The sequence below is a fragment of the Pongo pygmaeus genome, chromosome 19 (genome assembly GCF_028885625.2).
Source record: "Pongo pygmaeus isolate AG05252 chromosome 19, NHGRI_mPonPyg2-v2.0_pri, whole genome shotgun sequence".
Classification (NCBI taxonomy): Eukaryota; Metazoa; Chordata; class Mammalia; order Primates; family Hominidae; genus Pongo; species Pongo pygmaeus.
This window is the reverse complement of record NC_072392.2, coordinates 100846311-100859506: the sequence shown is the minus strand read 5'-3', so window position 1 is coordinate 100859506 and position 13196 is coordinate 100846311. Positions and strand designations below refer to the sequence as shown.

General features: G+C 49.1%; 1 protein-coding gene and 1 pseudogene across 2 annotated transcripts in view; both read right to left on the bottom strand.

Moving 5' to 3' along the window:
* Positions 1-13196, bottom strand: part of FOXK2 (forkhead box K2) — an 80920-nt gene that overhangs the window by 14189 nt on the left and 53535 nt on the right. Inside the window, exons 5-8 of one of the 2 annotated variants that reach the window (XR_008495223.2) lie at positions 5516-5709; positions 4271-4446; positions 2276-2572; positions 727-1750 (exon numbers count right to left, since the gene is read on the bottom strand). Coding sequence is in view for 1 of the 2 variants with exons in the window: in XM_054459888.2 (XP_054315863.2) it covers positions 1541-1750; positions 2276-2572; positions 4271-4446; positions 5516-5709 (877 nt within the window). In the remaining variant the exon portion in view is untranslated. The remainder of the gene's footprint in view (positions 1-726; positions 1751-2275; positions 2573-4270; positions 4447-5515; positions 5710-13196) is intronic. The other variant, XM_054459888.2, reaches the window with a different exon arrangement.
* Positions 5851-5946, bottom strand: LOC129018544 (small nucleolar RNA U13; annotated as a pseudogene).

Genomic DNA, 13196 nt, shown 5'->3' with positions numbered 1-13196 from the left:
TTGTATTTTTTTTTTAGTAGAGATGGTGTTTCACCATGTTGGCCAGGCTGGTCTTGAACTCCTGACCTCGTGATCCGCCTACCTCGACCTCCCAAAGTGCTGGGATTACAGGCGTGAGCCACTATACCAGGCCGGGATACGGTTTTTCAAACTGCTTCTAAGAGAGGTGGATCCAGAAAGCCTCTGACCTGCACCGGTGGCTCTTGGCAGATCTGGAATGTTTCAGAAATGCATTCTTGGGCACCACACCAGACATGCCTAGTCAGGAACTCTGGGGAACGCAGCACTCTGGCCTCTAACAGCCAAGCCTTCTAGGTGATTCTGACACATATCGAGTCTGGGAATCACTAGGCCTCCACCCTGTCTTCAGACGGGGAATGACTAAGACCAGAAAGCCAACCGCCTGCCCTCCAACCACCGGCCCTCCCGGCTTCCATCTCCTCCCAGCTACCTGCAGTGCCACCAGGTTTATCACCTTAGAGCATCCAGAGCCACAGTTACCCAGAGAGAAGAGAAGGAGGAGACACAGGGCTTGGGGACGAAGGCATTCAAACAGGTAACTGATGACTGCAAACTCTGCGATCTATCTACAGGCAGCACATGTTGCTATTACTCAAAAACCAAAAAACCCTCAGGTAGTTAGTCTTCCCTAGAAAAGGTTCCAGACCTTGTTCTTCCATAAATTTGGGGAGAGGCAGGGTGGTGCTGAGTCAGAGTAGGAGGTACCTGCAGGTTTCAAGGTCTCTGTTCGTAGCGTTCGGTAAGGATTCAAGCGTCGTGATCAAGCCTTCTGACCTGGACCCTCTTTCAAAGAAAGCGTGTGGTTGGCACAGAGACGGTTTTAGTTGGTAGCTTCGGATCTGCCTGCTTGAGATCCTGCAAGCGCCAGGATCAGCCACGCGGCCTCCAACAGCCCGCACGGACCCAACCCAGAGCAGCGGGAGCCCACACCTGAGCCAGGCCCCAACAGCAGCGTTGACTCGGCAGCCGGCAGGGACTCCCACCCGTTCCACACTCCCCAGGGCAGGGCGAAGGCAGATAACCTGGTGTCGGCGTGGAGGTTCTGGTGTCTCCGCTTGTCAATGTCAGAACATCCGTGCGGTTTTCTGTGCACGGCCTCCGACGGACTTCGAGAGCAAAGCGCACAGAAAAGCAGCCCCTCTCCCACCCTCAGCGCACGGCACCGCCACAGGGCGCGCGACCCAAGTGAAAAGACAGGTGGCGGCTCCACAGCGGAGCTCGCTGGGCTCGGCCTACAGCCATTTCAGGCCCACCCAGGCAATCTACAGGAGGCGAGAGTATTTTTCTCTCTCAACGTATTAGAAACTCTCATCTCTTTTCAGGCAGGTCTCCAACGGGAATCCCCTGACGGCCGCTACACGACCATTCCTACAGCATTACTAGATTTCCTGCAGCTTCGAAATGCAAACATTTCCTCAGACGAAAGTTAAAATCGTCACTCAGAACCAAACCCCGAGTGAGAAGGGTCTCTGCTCCCAGTGCCCACACCCGCGGGGAGCCACCGACCCGCACGACTTACCATTGTTCACCTGGCCGTGGACCGCGGTGGGGACTGATGCCACGTGAGTGCCGTTTTGTGTTACAGTTTTTATTGGTAGCTGGTGTTGACCTAGAGGTGCCTGTTGTACTATGGTCACCGTCTGGACCGGGGTAGTCTGTGCCGTCTGAATGATCCGGCTGGCAGTGCCGAGCGTGGCATGGCCAATGGCGGGAATAGGCTCTACTTTCACTGAAATTAAAAGGAAAAGAAACGACATTAGTATTACTGGAAAGCAAATAAAAATCTTGCCAGTTTAAAACATAATAACCAGATGGCTATCACACCTGCTAGAAAACGCCTCTAAAACAAACAGCAAATTAGAAAAAGAGGAGCAAATCTTTTTTTGTTTTTTTTTGAGACGGAGTTTTGCTCTTGTTACCCAAGCTGGAGTCCAATGGCGCAATCTCAGCTCACTGCAACCTCCACCTTCTGGGTTCAAGTGATTCTCCTGCCTCAGCCTCCGGAGTAGCTGGGATTTACAGGCACCCGCCACCATGCCCAGCTGATTCTGTATTTTTAGTAGAGACGAGGTTTCTCCATGTTGGTCAGGCTGGTCTCAAACTCCTGACCTCAGGTGATCCCACCGTTGCAGCCCCCCAAAGTGCTGGGATTACAGGTGTGAGCCACCGCACCTGGCCAAGGATGAGCAAATCTTACGGACTTCCAAGAGTGTGAGGCTGATAGGGCAGCCTCTCCTCCTTTCCCCCCGCCTACCTCTGACCTCCCTGTGTTCTCCGTTCTCCTGGAGCTCTGCCTTAGGGGGGGCCGGCACGGCTGCCGGGGTGACCACAGCTTGTCCAGAGACAGTGCACGTGTTCGCTGGGGCCAGTCCGGCCACACTGCTGACCGACACCGCTGGGATCTGGTGGACGACGTGAACCGTCTGCACGACAGGTGGCTGGGCGGTCGAGGCAGTCACTGGGGTGGCCACAGTGTAGGTGACAGGCTTGATGGCCTGTGGTAGCTGCCGCTGGACGGTGATTAAGACTGGCTGGCTGGACAGAGGTGACCCTGGTGAAAGACACAGCAGGACTGACACTCACAGATCCTGACTTCTACAAAGGTTCTCACACTCAGCACTGACAAGCAACATACAAACTTTAATTTAAAATACAGGATATGGCCCTATTTCACCTCACAATAGTAAAGTTACTAATAATGAGGGAGGTGTAGTATTTTAATAGGGGTATTTAATTCCTATCTCTAACTGCTAAAAATGCAATTTTGGCTCTATTTAGATATCTGGTAACCCCTCTTCCCACAGTTCTTTCTTTATAAAAAAGAAAATGTCAATACTCAATATAAGAGGAAACTGGGCCGGGCACAGTGGCTCACGCCTGTAATCCCAGCACTTTGGGAGGCTGAGGTGGGAGGAGTTTGAGATCAGCCTGGGCATAGGGAGACCCTGCCTCTACAACAAGTATTAACTGGGCTGTTAGTGTGCGCCTGCAGCCCCAGCTATTTGGGAGACTGAGGAGGGAGGATTGCTTGAGCCTGGAAGGTGGAGACTGCACTGAGCCAAGAACACGTCACTGTACTCCAGCATGAGTGACAGAGCAAGACCTTGTCTCAAGACAAACGAACAAAAAAAAAAATAAAAAAGAAGAAACTGCCCCTGTAGGCCAGAAAGACGAGGGCCACACTCACCTAGGATCAACATCTTCCTCCTATAACGAGTGGAAGGGAAGCAGAAAGTTCAAAAACAGAGTGGGGCTGTCATAGAGCCTCTGGCACTCACCCTTTGTGGTTTGGGGGCTTAGAGCAGAGGGAGAGACATGGCTGTCAGGGGCCTCTGCCATGGTTTGGGGGCTTAGAGCAAAGAGAGGGAGACATGGCTGTCAGGGGCCACCGCCAGTGGGCAGGGGAGGGCTGTTCTCTGGCCCAGGAGGGCCAGGAATCCTAATTGATCCAATTCACTGTCTGTCAACTGTAACAGACTTAGTTTGGACACATTTCCACACTATGTTTGTTTAATTCCCCAGGGCACACATTTTTACTCCACATTATGACTTTCTAAGTAAACTGCAAACTGTTTTGCCTATTCCTTAAAATGGACATGTTAGGCTGGGCGTGGTGGCTCATGCCTGTAATCCCAGCACTTTGGGAGGCCAAGGCGGGTGGATCACGAGGTCACGAGGTCAAGAGATCGAGACCATCCTGGCCATCATGGTGAAACCCTGTCTCTACTAAAAATACAAAAATTAGCTGAGCGTGGTGGTGTGTGCCTGTAGTCCCAGCTACTCGAGAAGCTGAGGCAGGAGAATTCTTTGAACCTGGAAGGCAGAGGTTGCAACGAGCCAAGATCACGCCACTGCATTCCAGCCTGGTGACAAAGTGAGACTCTGTCTCAAAAAAAAAAAAAAGGACATGTTTTTGCCTCCAGTGTCTAGTTTGTCTACTTCGTGTTTTTTTGTTTGTTTTTTTGCGGGGGGTGTTTCATGGATTTTTGAATGACAAACTAAGAAACAGGTTAATTCTAAGTTATTTCAGGCATCTACTCACAGTGTCGTTTAAAGAACGTTCATTGATTTTTAAAAAACACTCCCAGTGCTATTAGTTTTCCAAGGCCTATAAAATCACACTCAGGTACTAGTATAAGGTACAGAGGGACAGGCAGGCCTCCAGTCCGGCTATTTCTTCTCTGTGGAGCCCAGGCGTCCGCGTCTGGCTCACGCTGTCTGGCCCTCGCTTCCTCTCCCGCTGTCTCACCTGGGGCGCTCTGGGCAAACCGGGCTTCCTGGATGACAGCGAGTTTGGGCTGTGCGGCGCCAGGCTCAGGCTCCAGGGGGGCCGGCGAACCTTCCCTCGACAGGCTCTCAGGGGTCTGGGCGCCACTAGAGTGAGCAGACAGCACTCCAGCGTGATTGGGAGAGGCTGGGGCACTCCTGTGTCACCGAGAAGAAGACATTGCATTTTTACAGGTGACGCACTCAGAAAGCACTTGCTGTTTTAATAAGTGCACTTTGCAAAGGGGGTGTAATTTGTCTCCTGACAACCAAGTACTGTTGTGTAAGTTCTACTTCTCTGTACGCCTGTGAACTGAGCGGGACACTCGGGGAGACAGGCTGAGCCTGTGTGTGACAGGGCGATCACGGGCCCCTCGCCCACATACACGGCATGGCTGCGGGGCAGAGCTGGCTGCCCTCTCTAAGCAGCTTCTGTGCACAGACAGGAGGAGCCAGCAGCGGGCAAGTCCGTGGGCATTTAAGACTTACATTACGCTCATTTTTTTTTGGTTAAAAACAGTATTTGTGAAGCTAAAAATAAGTATTTAAACTCAGGCAAATTAACACTGTATAAGTCAACTCGAGCTTAAGCAGCTAAAAAGTAGTGTGTTTTTGTTTTGAGACGGAGTTTCGCTGTTTTGCCCAGGCTAGAATGAAGTGGCGTGATCTCGGCTCACTGCAATCTCTGCCTTCCCGGGTTCAAGCGATTCTCCTGCCTCAGGCTCCCGAGTAGCTGGGATTACAGGCGCGCGCCACAGCGCCCGGCTAATTTTTTTTTATTTTTAGTAGAGACGGGGTTTGACCATATTGGCCAGGCCGATCTCGACCTCCTGACCTCAGGTGATCCGCCCGCCTCAGCCTCCCAAAGTGCTGGGATTACAGGCGTGAGCCACCGCGCCCGGCCTAAAAAGTAGTTTTAAGAACTTTTCCTGTGCCAAAGGAAAGGACACACGTCGACGTGGCACTGGTATGAATAACATGCAATGAGCCCCATGAAGCAACAATCACTGCATCGAGTGCAGTTTAAACTTTGCAAATCGTCTCAAATGTTTCAACCACTAGAACCAGAAACACCTGGGCAGCACCCAACACTTTTGCTCAAATCCCCATCCCAACATTTAATCATAATGCATTTGGTAGTTCCTTCATTTTCAAAAGGAAATTCTCCCAATACACTGAAGGTAAGTTAAGTTAGCATGAAGTGAGGCCTTTTGTTCTTTTTCCTTACCTAGAAGAGAGCGGTCCCAGAGGGGTTCTAAAGCAGGGCACGCCCCTAGGCCGTCGTTTCCTAAAAGCCTGTTCTATTAATTTGCTTTCAGAGGCTGGGTCTATCCTCCAGAATGAGCCTTTGCCTGGTTCTTCCTGGGAACGCGGCACTTTGATGAAATAACGATTCAGAGAGAGATTGTGGCGAATTGAATTCTATGAAACATAAAAAAAATACGTAGAATTCATATATTTATTTGCTGAGAAATAAAAATGTGTCCTCGTTTTAGTGCCCTGCAAAGCAGAAACCTGCAGGTTAGGCCTGGCAGACCGCAAGAATGAATATTTTTTCTTTTGCGTCACACAAGTAATGTGCTGACAACATAACAAGGTCTGAGGAAGGCCCATCCTATGGAGGAGCGTGAAAACCCAGTCATCATGCTTACAAACGATGACAGAGAGTGACGTTTACGGGCTGTGCTGTGTGGAAGGAGCAGCCCTCCCGCCTTGGTGAGCAATTCTCAAGGGAAGTAGCAGCCTGGGGTTTGAGCCCTTCAGCCCAAGACTGCTATGGGCTTCCAAAGAGGAAGGGACACCGCACTCTGTGGCAGAACGGGCCCCGGGAGGCAGGGTGGGGAGCTGGGAACAGGAGGGATGGGCAATCCGCACAGCGCGGACAGAGGCCATTTCTGACTCCATCTCCTTTCAAGGTGGGAAACCCAGGACTGCAACAGTCAGCACAGAGCATTCCAGGTGGAGGCAATGACTTAGCTGCCAACCTCTCCCTGCTTGGAGACAAACAGAGCTGATGTGAGCCATTCTGTTAAAATACTTTTTTGCACAGAATTAGCTTACAGAATCTGTCATGCCATTAAAAGTAAATTAATCCAGTATAAAGTATTTGGCAAACCCGCAAAAAAGAAAAACGAGCAGGAGGCTGAAAATCAGGATGGACACCATCTTCCAGGAAGAGAGGACTTGGCAAAGTGCCTCTGTTTTTTTATTTGATCTTTGAAATAATTTCGTAAGGTACACAGGAAAGATTTCCCTCCCACCTCCTCATCAGTGCATCATTCTTTCTATTACAAAAAGCCAGACGGGCGCGATGGCTCAGTTGAGGTCAGGAGTTTGAGACCAGCCTGGCCAACATGGTGAAACCCCATCTCTACTGAACATATAAAAATCGGCCGGGCACGGTGGCTCACGCCTGTAATCCCAGCACTTTGGGAGGCCGAGGCGGGCGGATCACAAGGTCAGGAGATCCAGACCATCCTGGCCAACACGGAGAAACCCCGTCTCTACTAAAAATACAAAAAAAATTAACCGGGTGTGGTGGTGGGCGCCTGTAGTCCCAGCTACTCAGTAGGCTGAGGCAGGAGAATGGCATGAACCCGGGAGGCGGAGCTTGCAGTGAGCTGAGATTGTGGCATTGCGCTCCAGCCTGGGTGACAGAGTGAGACTCTGTCTCAAAAACAAACAAAAAAACCGTACAAAAATCATCCGGGCACAGTGGCCCACACCTGTAGTCCCAGCTACTCAGGATGCTGAAGCTGAAGAATCGCTTGAACCCAAGAGGAGGAGGTTGCAGTGAGCCCAGATCGCACCACTGCACTCCAGCCTGGGCAATAGAAGCAAGACTCCATCTCAAAAAAAAGCCCAGCTAAGGGTTTACAGACAACCTGAAGAAAGCCCCCGCTGTGACCTGATTCAGGCTGCACCATCACAGCCAAAGCCGGACGAAAGTCATGGGTTCACAGAAACATTTCGTGAATTTACATTAATGTGTAGATTTAAAATTAAGCTATTAAAGTGTTAAAATGGTGATCACTCAAAACAAAATCTGGAGCTATCCAAAAAATCATTTCTAAATTCCCCAATTAACCTTATTAGAATTGCAAGCCTCAGCCTGAATTTCCAAATTGTCAAAGGTGACTAAGAAATCCAACATATAAAATAACACTTTATAACCAATCTCGGGGGCTGTTCAAGTGCCATCCTAACGCCTTTGGGCCCTGTGGATGTGAGCTACTTCATGGGCGACATGGAGAGGTGGGCTAGGCCGTGTGTGGGATTTGTGAAACTGTTTACAGGTAAGGGCATCAGATGAGATTTCAAGTATTCTAATAACTACAGATACCTGCTATAATGTTTTATTTGGCTTTAGCTGATGCCCAATCTTTCTATCAATTCCTCCAGAAAATCAAACGTGACTGTTATTGGTGCCCCGACAAAGACAGAGAAGGCAAAGCTTTGCCAACTGCTCTCAGAATTTTAAGTGTGAAGTAGAAGGTAGATTCTGAGACTATGGCTGAAGAAAAGCAAACCCAGACGATGGTAATATAAAACCCTCAAGCAGTGCAAACGGCAATCCCAGCCACTGCCTGAGAAGGACAACTTCCCCTCTCGCTGTTCTACCAGGACCAGTCCTCCTAAGTGGGGACTCAGAAAGAGCTGCCCCACACAGCGTCCGAGGCTGAAGAGCAGACAACAGTCAACAAGCCCGGAAGTGAAGGCTGTGGCTGTACTGACTGATGTGGAGTCATTTAATTTGCATGCTGTTAGGAGAAAAGGTTAGCACAGTGGGAATCTGGAAGCAGAAAAGGTGACTTCGGGGCCAGACTCCAGCCATGTGAGCAGAAGAACGCGACACGGGCCAGAAGCCCTGCCCCTGCGTCACCACCACCACTTACGAGACGCAAAGTAAGTCTGTGGAATTGGGGAGCTGCTATTTTCTGTCCCGAAAACGTAAAAGAACCCAGTCCGCAGCATCAGAATAGATTCTAACCTATTTTATTCTCCAATCCATCTCCCTGACAACAACTCCAAGGGCAAATGAGGAAAGATTACTTGTGATTTGCCAGCCAACAAGACTCCAGAAAATATGAGGAATTAATGAGACATTTAATGTAGACACAAATGGAATAAAGTAACTATGTTTCTAAGGTAATTTAAGGCCGTTGTAATTTGATCAAATCCAGGATGGATGTTCCTTCATTCTGTTGCTACATGTATTAAAACCACATTGACTGGACTCTAATGATTCAGAAATTTTAAAGCTTTCAGAGAAAACGTGGGCTGTTATTCTTTAATGCTAAACATGAAGAAAAGGATTTGCAATTTTGGGCAAATTATCTTTCCCTCAAAGGTTTTCCAAATTGAGCATCTGCTGAAAATCAGCCCTCCCTGAGCACTAGGTCCCTCCCTTCCAGGGCTCCCCTCTGTGCCTTCCTGCAGCCTTCCTAAGCAGACCTCACGTTTCTCAAGGACAGTTTGTCTGTTTAACCTCACCCAGCCCTGAGTGCCCTCCAGTGTGCATTCTGCACAGTAAGGACGTGTACAGAAACTGAGGAGAAGGAACAGGCCGAGTTCCTTTCAGAGGATGGGTCTAATGTCCAGGAACGCTTCCAAAAGTGCAAGGGTGAGGGTGAGTCCAGAGCACAGTCCTCCCTTTAAAAGAGATCAAGTGATGGGCGCAGTGGCTCATACCTATAATCCCAGCACTTTGGGAGGCCGAGGCGGGTGGATCACTTGAGGTCAGGAGTTCCAGACCAGCCTGGCCAACATGGCAAAATCCCATCTCTAGTAAAAACACAAAAATTAGCCAGGCATGGTGGCATGCACCTGTAGTCCCAGCTACTCAGGAGGTTGAGGATGGAGAATCACTTGAACCCAGGAGGCAAAGGTTGCAGTGAGCTGAGATCGCGCCACTGCACTCCAGCCTGGGTGACAGAGTAAGACTCTGTCCCAAAAAAATAAAATAAAAATAAATAAAAGGAACCAGCTCTAGTCCCTTTGGAAGCTGAGAGACCCGTCCTTTCAAACTTTTCATAGTCACAACAATTATCTCAATTCTGGGTTAAGTAAAATTATAAAACCATAAAAAATCATTTTGCAATCACCGAGGCCTTGACCCGCGGTGTCAGCGGAACGCACAGAGGGCCCGGCGGGCCCCTAACCCAGGGCTGGGCCTGGCACGCAGGTGCTGCCTTGGCTTCGAGACCTTAACCTGGCCGCCCGCCGCGCCGAGCATGCAGGTCAGGCCGCAGACAGGGCAGGAGCCTATTCGGGGCTGCAGTGACGGACACCTTAGAAGAAGAGAGCTTTGTGCTGTCTTTCTCCTCCACCTCTGATGAATTTGCTGTTGTGGTTGGATATTTAGAGGACATTATCATGGATAACGAGTTCCAGTTATTACAGAGAAATTTCATGGACAAGTACTACCTGGAGTTTGAAGACATGGAAGAGAATAAACTCACCTATACACCTATTTTTAATGAATACATTTCTTTTTTTCTTTTTCTTTTTTTTTGAGACGGAGTTTTGCTCTTGTTGCCCAGGCTGGAGTGCAATGACGCGATATCAGCTCACCGCAATCTCTGCCACGTGGGTTCAAACCATTCTCCTGCTTCAGCCTCCTGAGTAGCTGGGATTACAGGCACGCCACCACCATGCCCCGCTAATAATATTGTATTTTTAGTAGAGATGTGGTTTCTCCATGTTGGTCATCTGGTCTCGAACCCCCGACCACAGGTGATCCGCCGGCCACAGCCTCCCAAAGTGCTGGGATTACAGGCGTGAGCCACCGCGCCCAGCCTGAATACATTTTTTTGGTACAAAAATATATTGAAGAACAGCTGCTGGAGCGGATTTCTGGATTCAACATGGCAGTTTTCACCACCACATTACAGCACCAAAAAAATGAAGCAACTGGTGACATATTCAACATGCTGCTACCTTCACAGTTTTGGACTACAGAGCAGAAAAAGAAGGCCAAGGACTAGACTTAAGCAGTGGCTTAGTGGTGACTTCGTTGTGTCAACCAACTTCTGTGCCAGCTTCCCAGAACAATCTGCAGCACTGGGTCCTCCCTCCAGCCAATGAATTGGAACATTCTGGATGTCACCAGCCCAACAGGCTCAGCTCACGATGACAGAATACATCTTGGAAAAAGACTGACTCTTGTTTTGTAATTCTTCATTTATGTTAAGTATTGACAGGTCAAAACCAAAATGACCTAACCCTCCTAGACCTATTTCTCCTGTGAGAAACACCTTCTTGTATTCATTAACCGTAGTACTCCTCCCCTCCTCAAGGAGACACTTCTCTCAGGAGCTTCTGCGTCAGACGCCTCTGGAGCGAGCCCATGTCCAGCACTCCACTTGGGGGGTCCTTCCCCGAGCACACATGCTGGTGTGTACGTGTGGACGAACCCGCCCCTGCCACCCCAGCACACACCAGCCTGACCAACATGGAGAAACCCCGTCTCTACTAAAAATACAAAATCAGCCAGGCGTGGTGGCTCAAGCCTGTAGTCCCAGCTACTCATGAGGCTGAGGCAGGAGAATCGCTTGAACCTGGGAGGTGGAGGTTGCAGTGAGCCGAGATCAGGCCATTGCACTCCAGCCTGGGCAACAAAAGCAAAACTCCGTCTCAAAAAAAAAAAAAAAAAAAAAGAGAGAGTACATGTCCATGAACTAGGGGGAATCTGGAGAAACTAATCCCTCTCCCGCTTAATTAGCTGGAGCCACGAGGCGTGAAATGACACAGGAGCAGCCTTACTGGGGAAACAGATGCAGCTGTAGACTTACAGACCTTGATCTAGGATCTAGACAGGAAAGAAAATGTTTCAACAAAACAAGTTTAATAGCAGTTCAGCAGAGAAGGGTGCCTGACGTGTGCTCGTCTGTCATTCCCTGCCGACACAGCTGTGCAGGCACCTGCAACAGACAACAGAAAGCAGTGCCTGCATGAGGGGTCCCATGGGGTCCTCGCCACTTCACCACTGTGGTCCAGGAGAGTCTTGCTCCAAGGGCTCTGCTCCCCAAAAGGCCTGTCCTGACTTGGGCCCCCCCAAAACTGAGGCCAGGCCTTTATCCACCACCCTCTTTAGCAAGAAAGCCTTGTCCTGCTCATAGGTAGTTCTCAAATAAACGGATGTTAGAAAAAACACACAGAAATACCACTTAAGAGAAACACATTAAAGTCTAATAAAGCTTCTTAGAAACACACTCATAAAGCCCCAGGTAAGTGGTATCTCAAACCATCAGAATAAGCTGTCAACTCTGAGGGACCCTCACACACTCCCACAGAGCAAGCTGGACCCCATGTGGAGTTTCTCTCCTTGACAAAGCCATAGAGCCACGGTCACTGGAACATGGGTACAAGTTATTGTGTGTGTGTGTGTGTGTGTGTGTGTGTGTGTGTGTGTGTGTGTGTGTGTGTGTGTGTGTGTGTGTGTGTGTGTGTGTGTGTGTGTGTGTGTGTGTGTGTGTGTGTGTGTGTGTGTGTGTGTGTGTGTGTAGATAGTTTGAAGCACAGCCTCAGTTTTATAGAGTAAATACGGCCAGAATTTAGCATGCAGTATGTTAAGAGACCCTGACGTGTAACTGAATATGGAACTACTCTCCAAATCCAGCATTTTCCTAATGGTCAATTAAGAAGTGCCCCCTTGCTGTAAACAGGAAGGCAGGACAGGGTGTAGACACTCCAGGTATGGGGGGTTGGCACAAGGTGAGCCAGAGGGGAGGCTGGGTCTCATTCTGTACCTTCCGTGATTAAAGACCCCCAAGCCCCTCCACAAAGGAAATATGGAAGACGTGGCTGGTAGGCTTTTTTTTTCTTTTTGAGACGGGGTCTTGCTCTGTTGCCCAGGCTGGAGTGCAGTGGGTGATTACAGCTATCTGGAACCTCTGCTTCCTGGGCTCAGGTGATCCTCCCACCTCAGCCTCTGGAGTAGCTGGGACTCCAAGCGTGTGCCACCACACTCAGCTAATTTTTTTTTATTTTTTGTAGAGACAGGGTCTCACCATGTTGCCCAGGCTGCTCTCGAAATCCTAGAGTCACGCAATCCACCTGCCTCAGCTCTCAAAGTGCTAGAATTATAGGTATGAGTTACTGTGCCCGGCCGGTAGGCTATTTTTTAATACAACATGTTTATACATCTGCGGGTAAAAGAAAAAAGGTTTTTTCCCTTCAATAGATAGAAAACGGTTGCCCCTGCACCACCCTCACCACTAAGCCATGTAGTTTAGAGGTTTTTTTTTTTTTTGAGACGGAGTCTTGCTCTGTCGCCCAGGCTGGAGTGCAGTGGCGCTATCTTGGCTCACTGCAAGCTCCGCCTCCCCGGGTTCACGCCATTCTCCTGCCTCAGCCTCCCCAGTAGCTGGGACTACAAGCGCCCGCCACTGCGCCCGGCTAATTTTTTGTATTTTTAGTAGAGACGGGGTTTCACCATGTTAGCCAGGATGGTCTGCATCTCCTGACCTCGTGACCCGCCCGCCTCGGCCTCCCAAAGTGCTGGGATTACAGGCGTGAGCCACCGCGCCTGGCAGTTTAGATGTTTTTTTAAGGATCATTTACTCATTAAATGAAAGCCTCAAAGAAATTCTATAGATGTTCCTGGTTACTTAATGAATTAAAAACCTATAAGCATACATACATTTCTTCTCTTGCTATGTTTTTAATATTCTATATTTCAAACCTACCCAGTGCCAAATTATTTCAAATAGCAAGATTCTCGTATACATCCAGTAAACAGCCAACACAACACAGATACACAGAGAAAAAACCTACATAGTCTAAAGGGTTAAAATTACTGGTATAACAGAGCGAGACTCTGACTCAAAAAAAAAAAAAAAAAAAAAAAAAATTATTGGTGTGTGACCTGACCAAAGGGAATATTTTGCAGATTTCAAAGTGTCTTT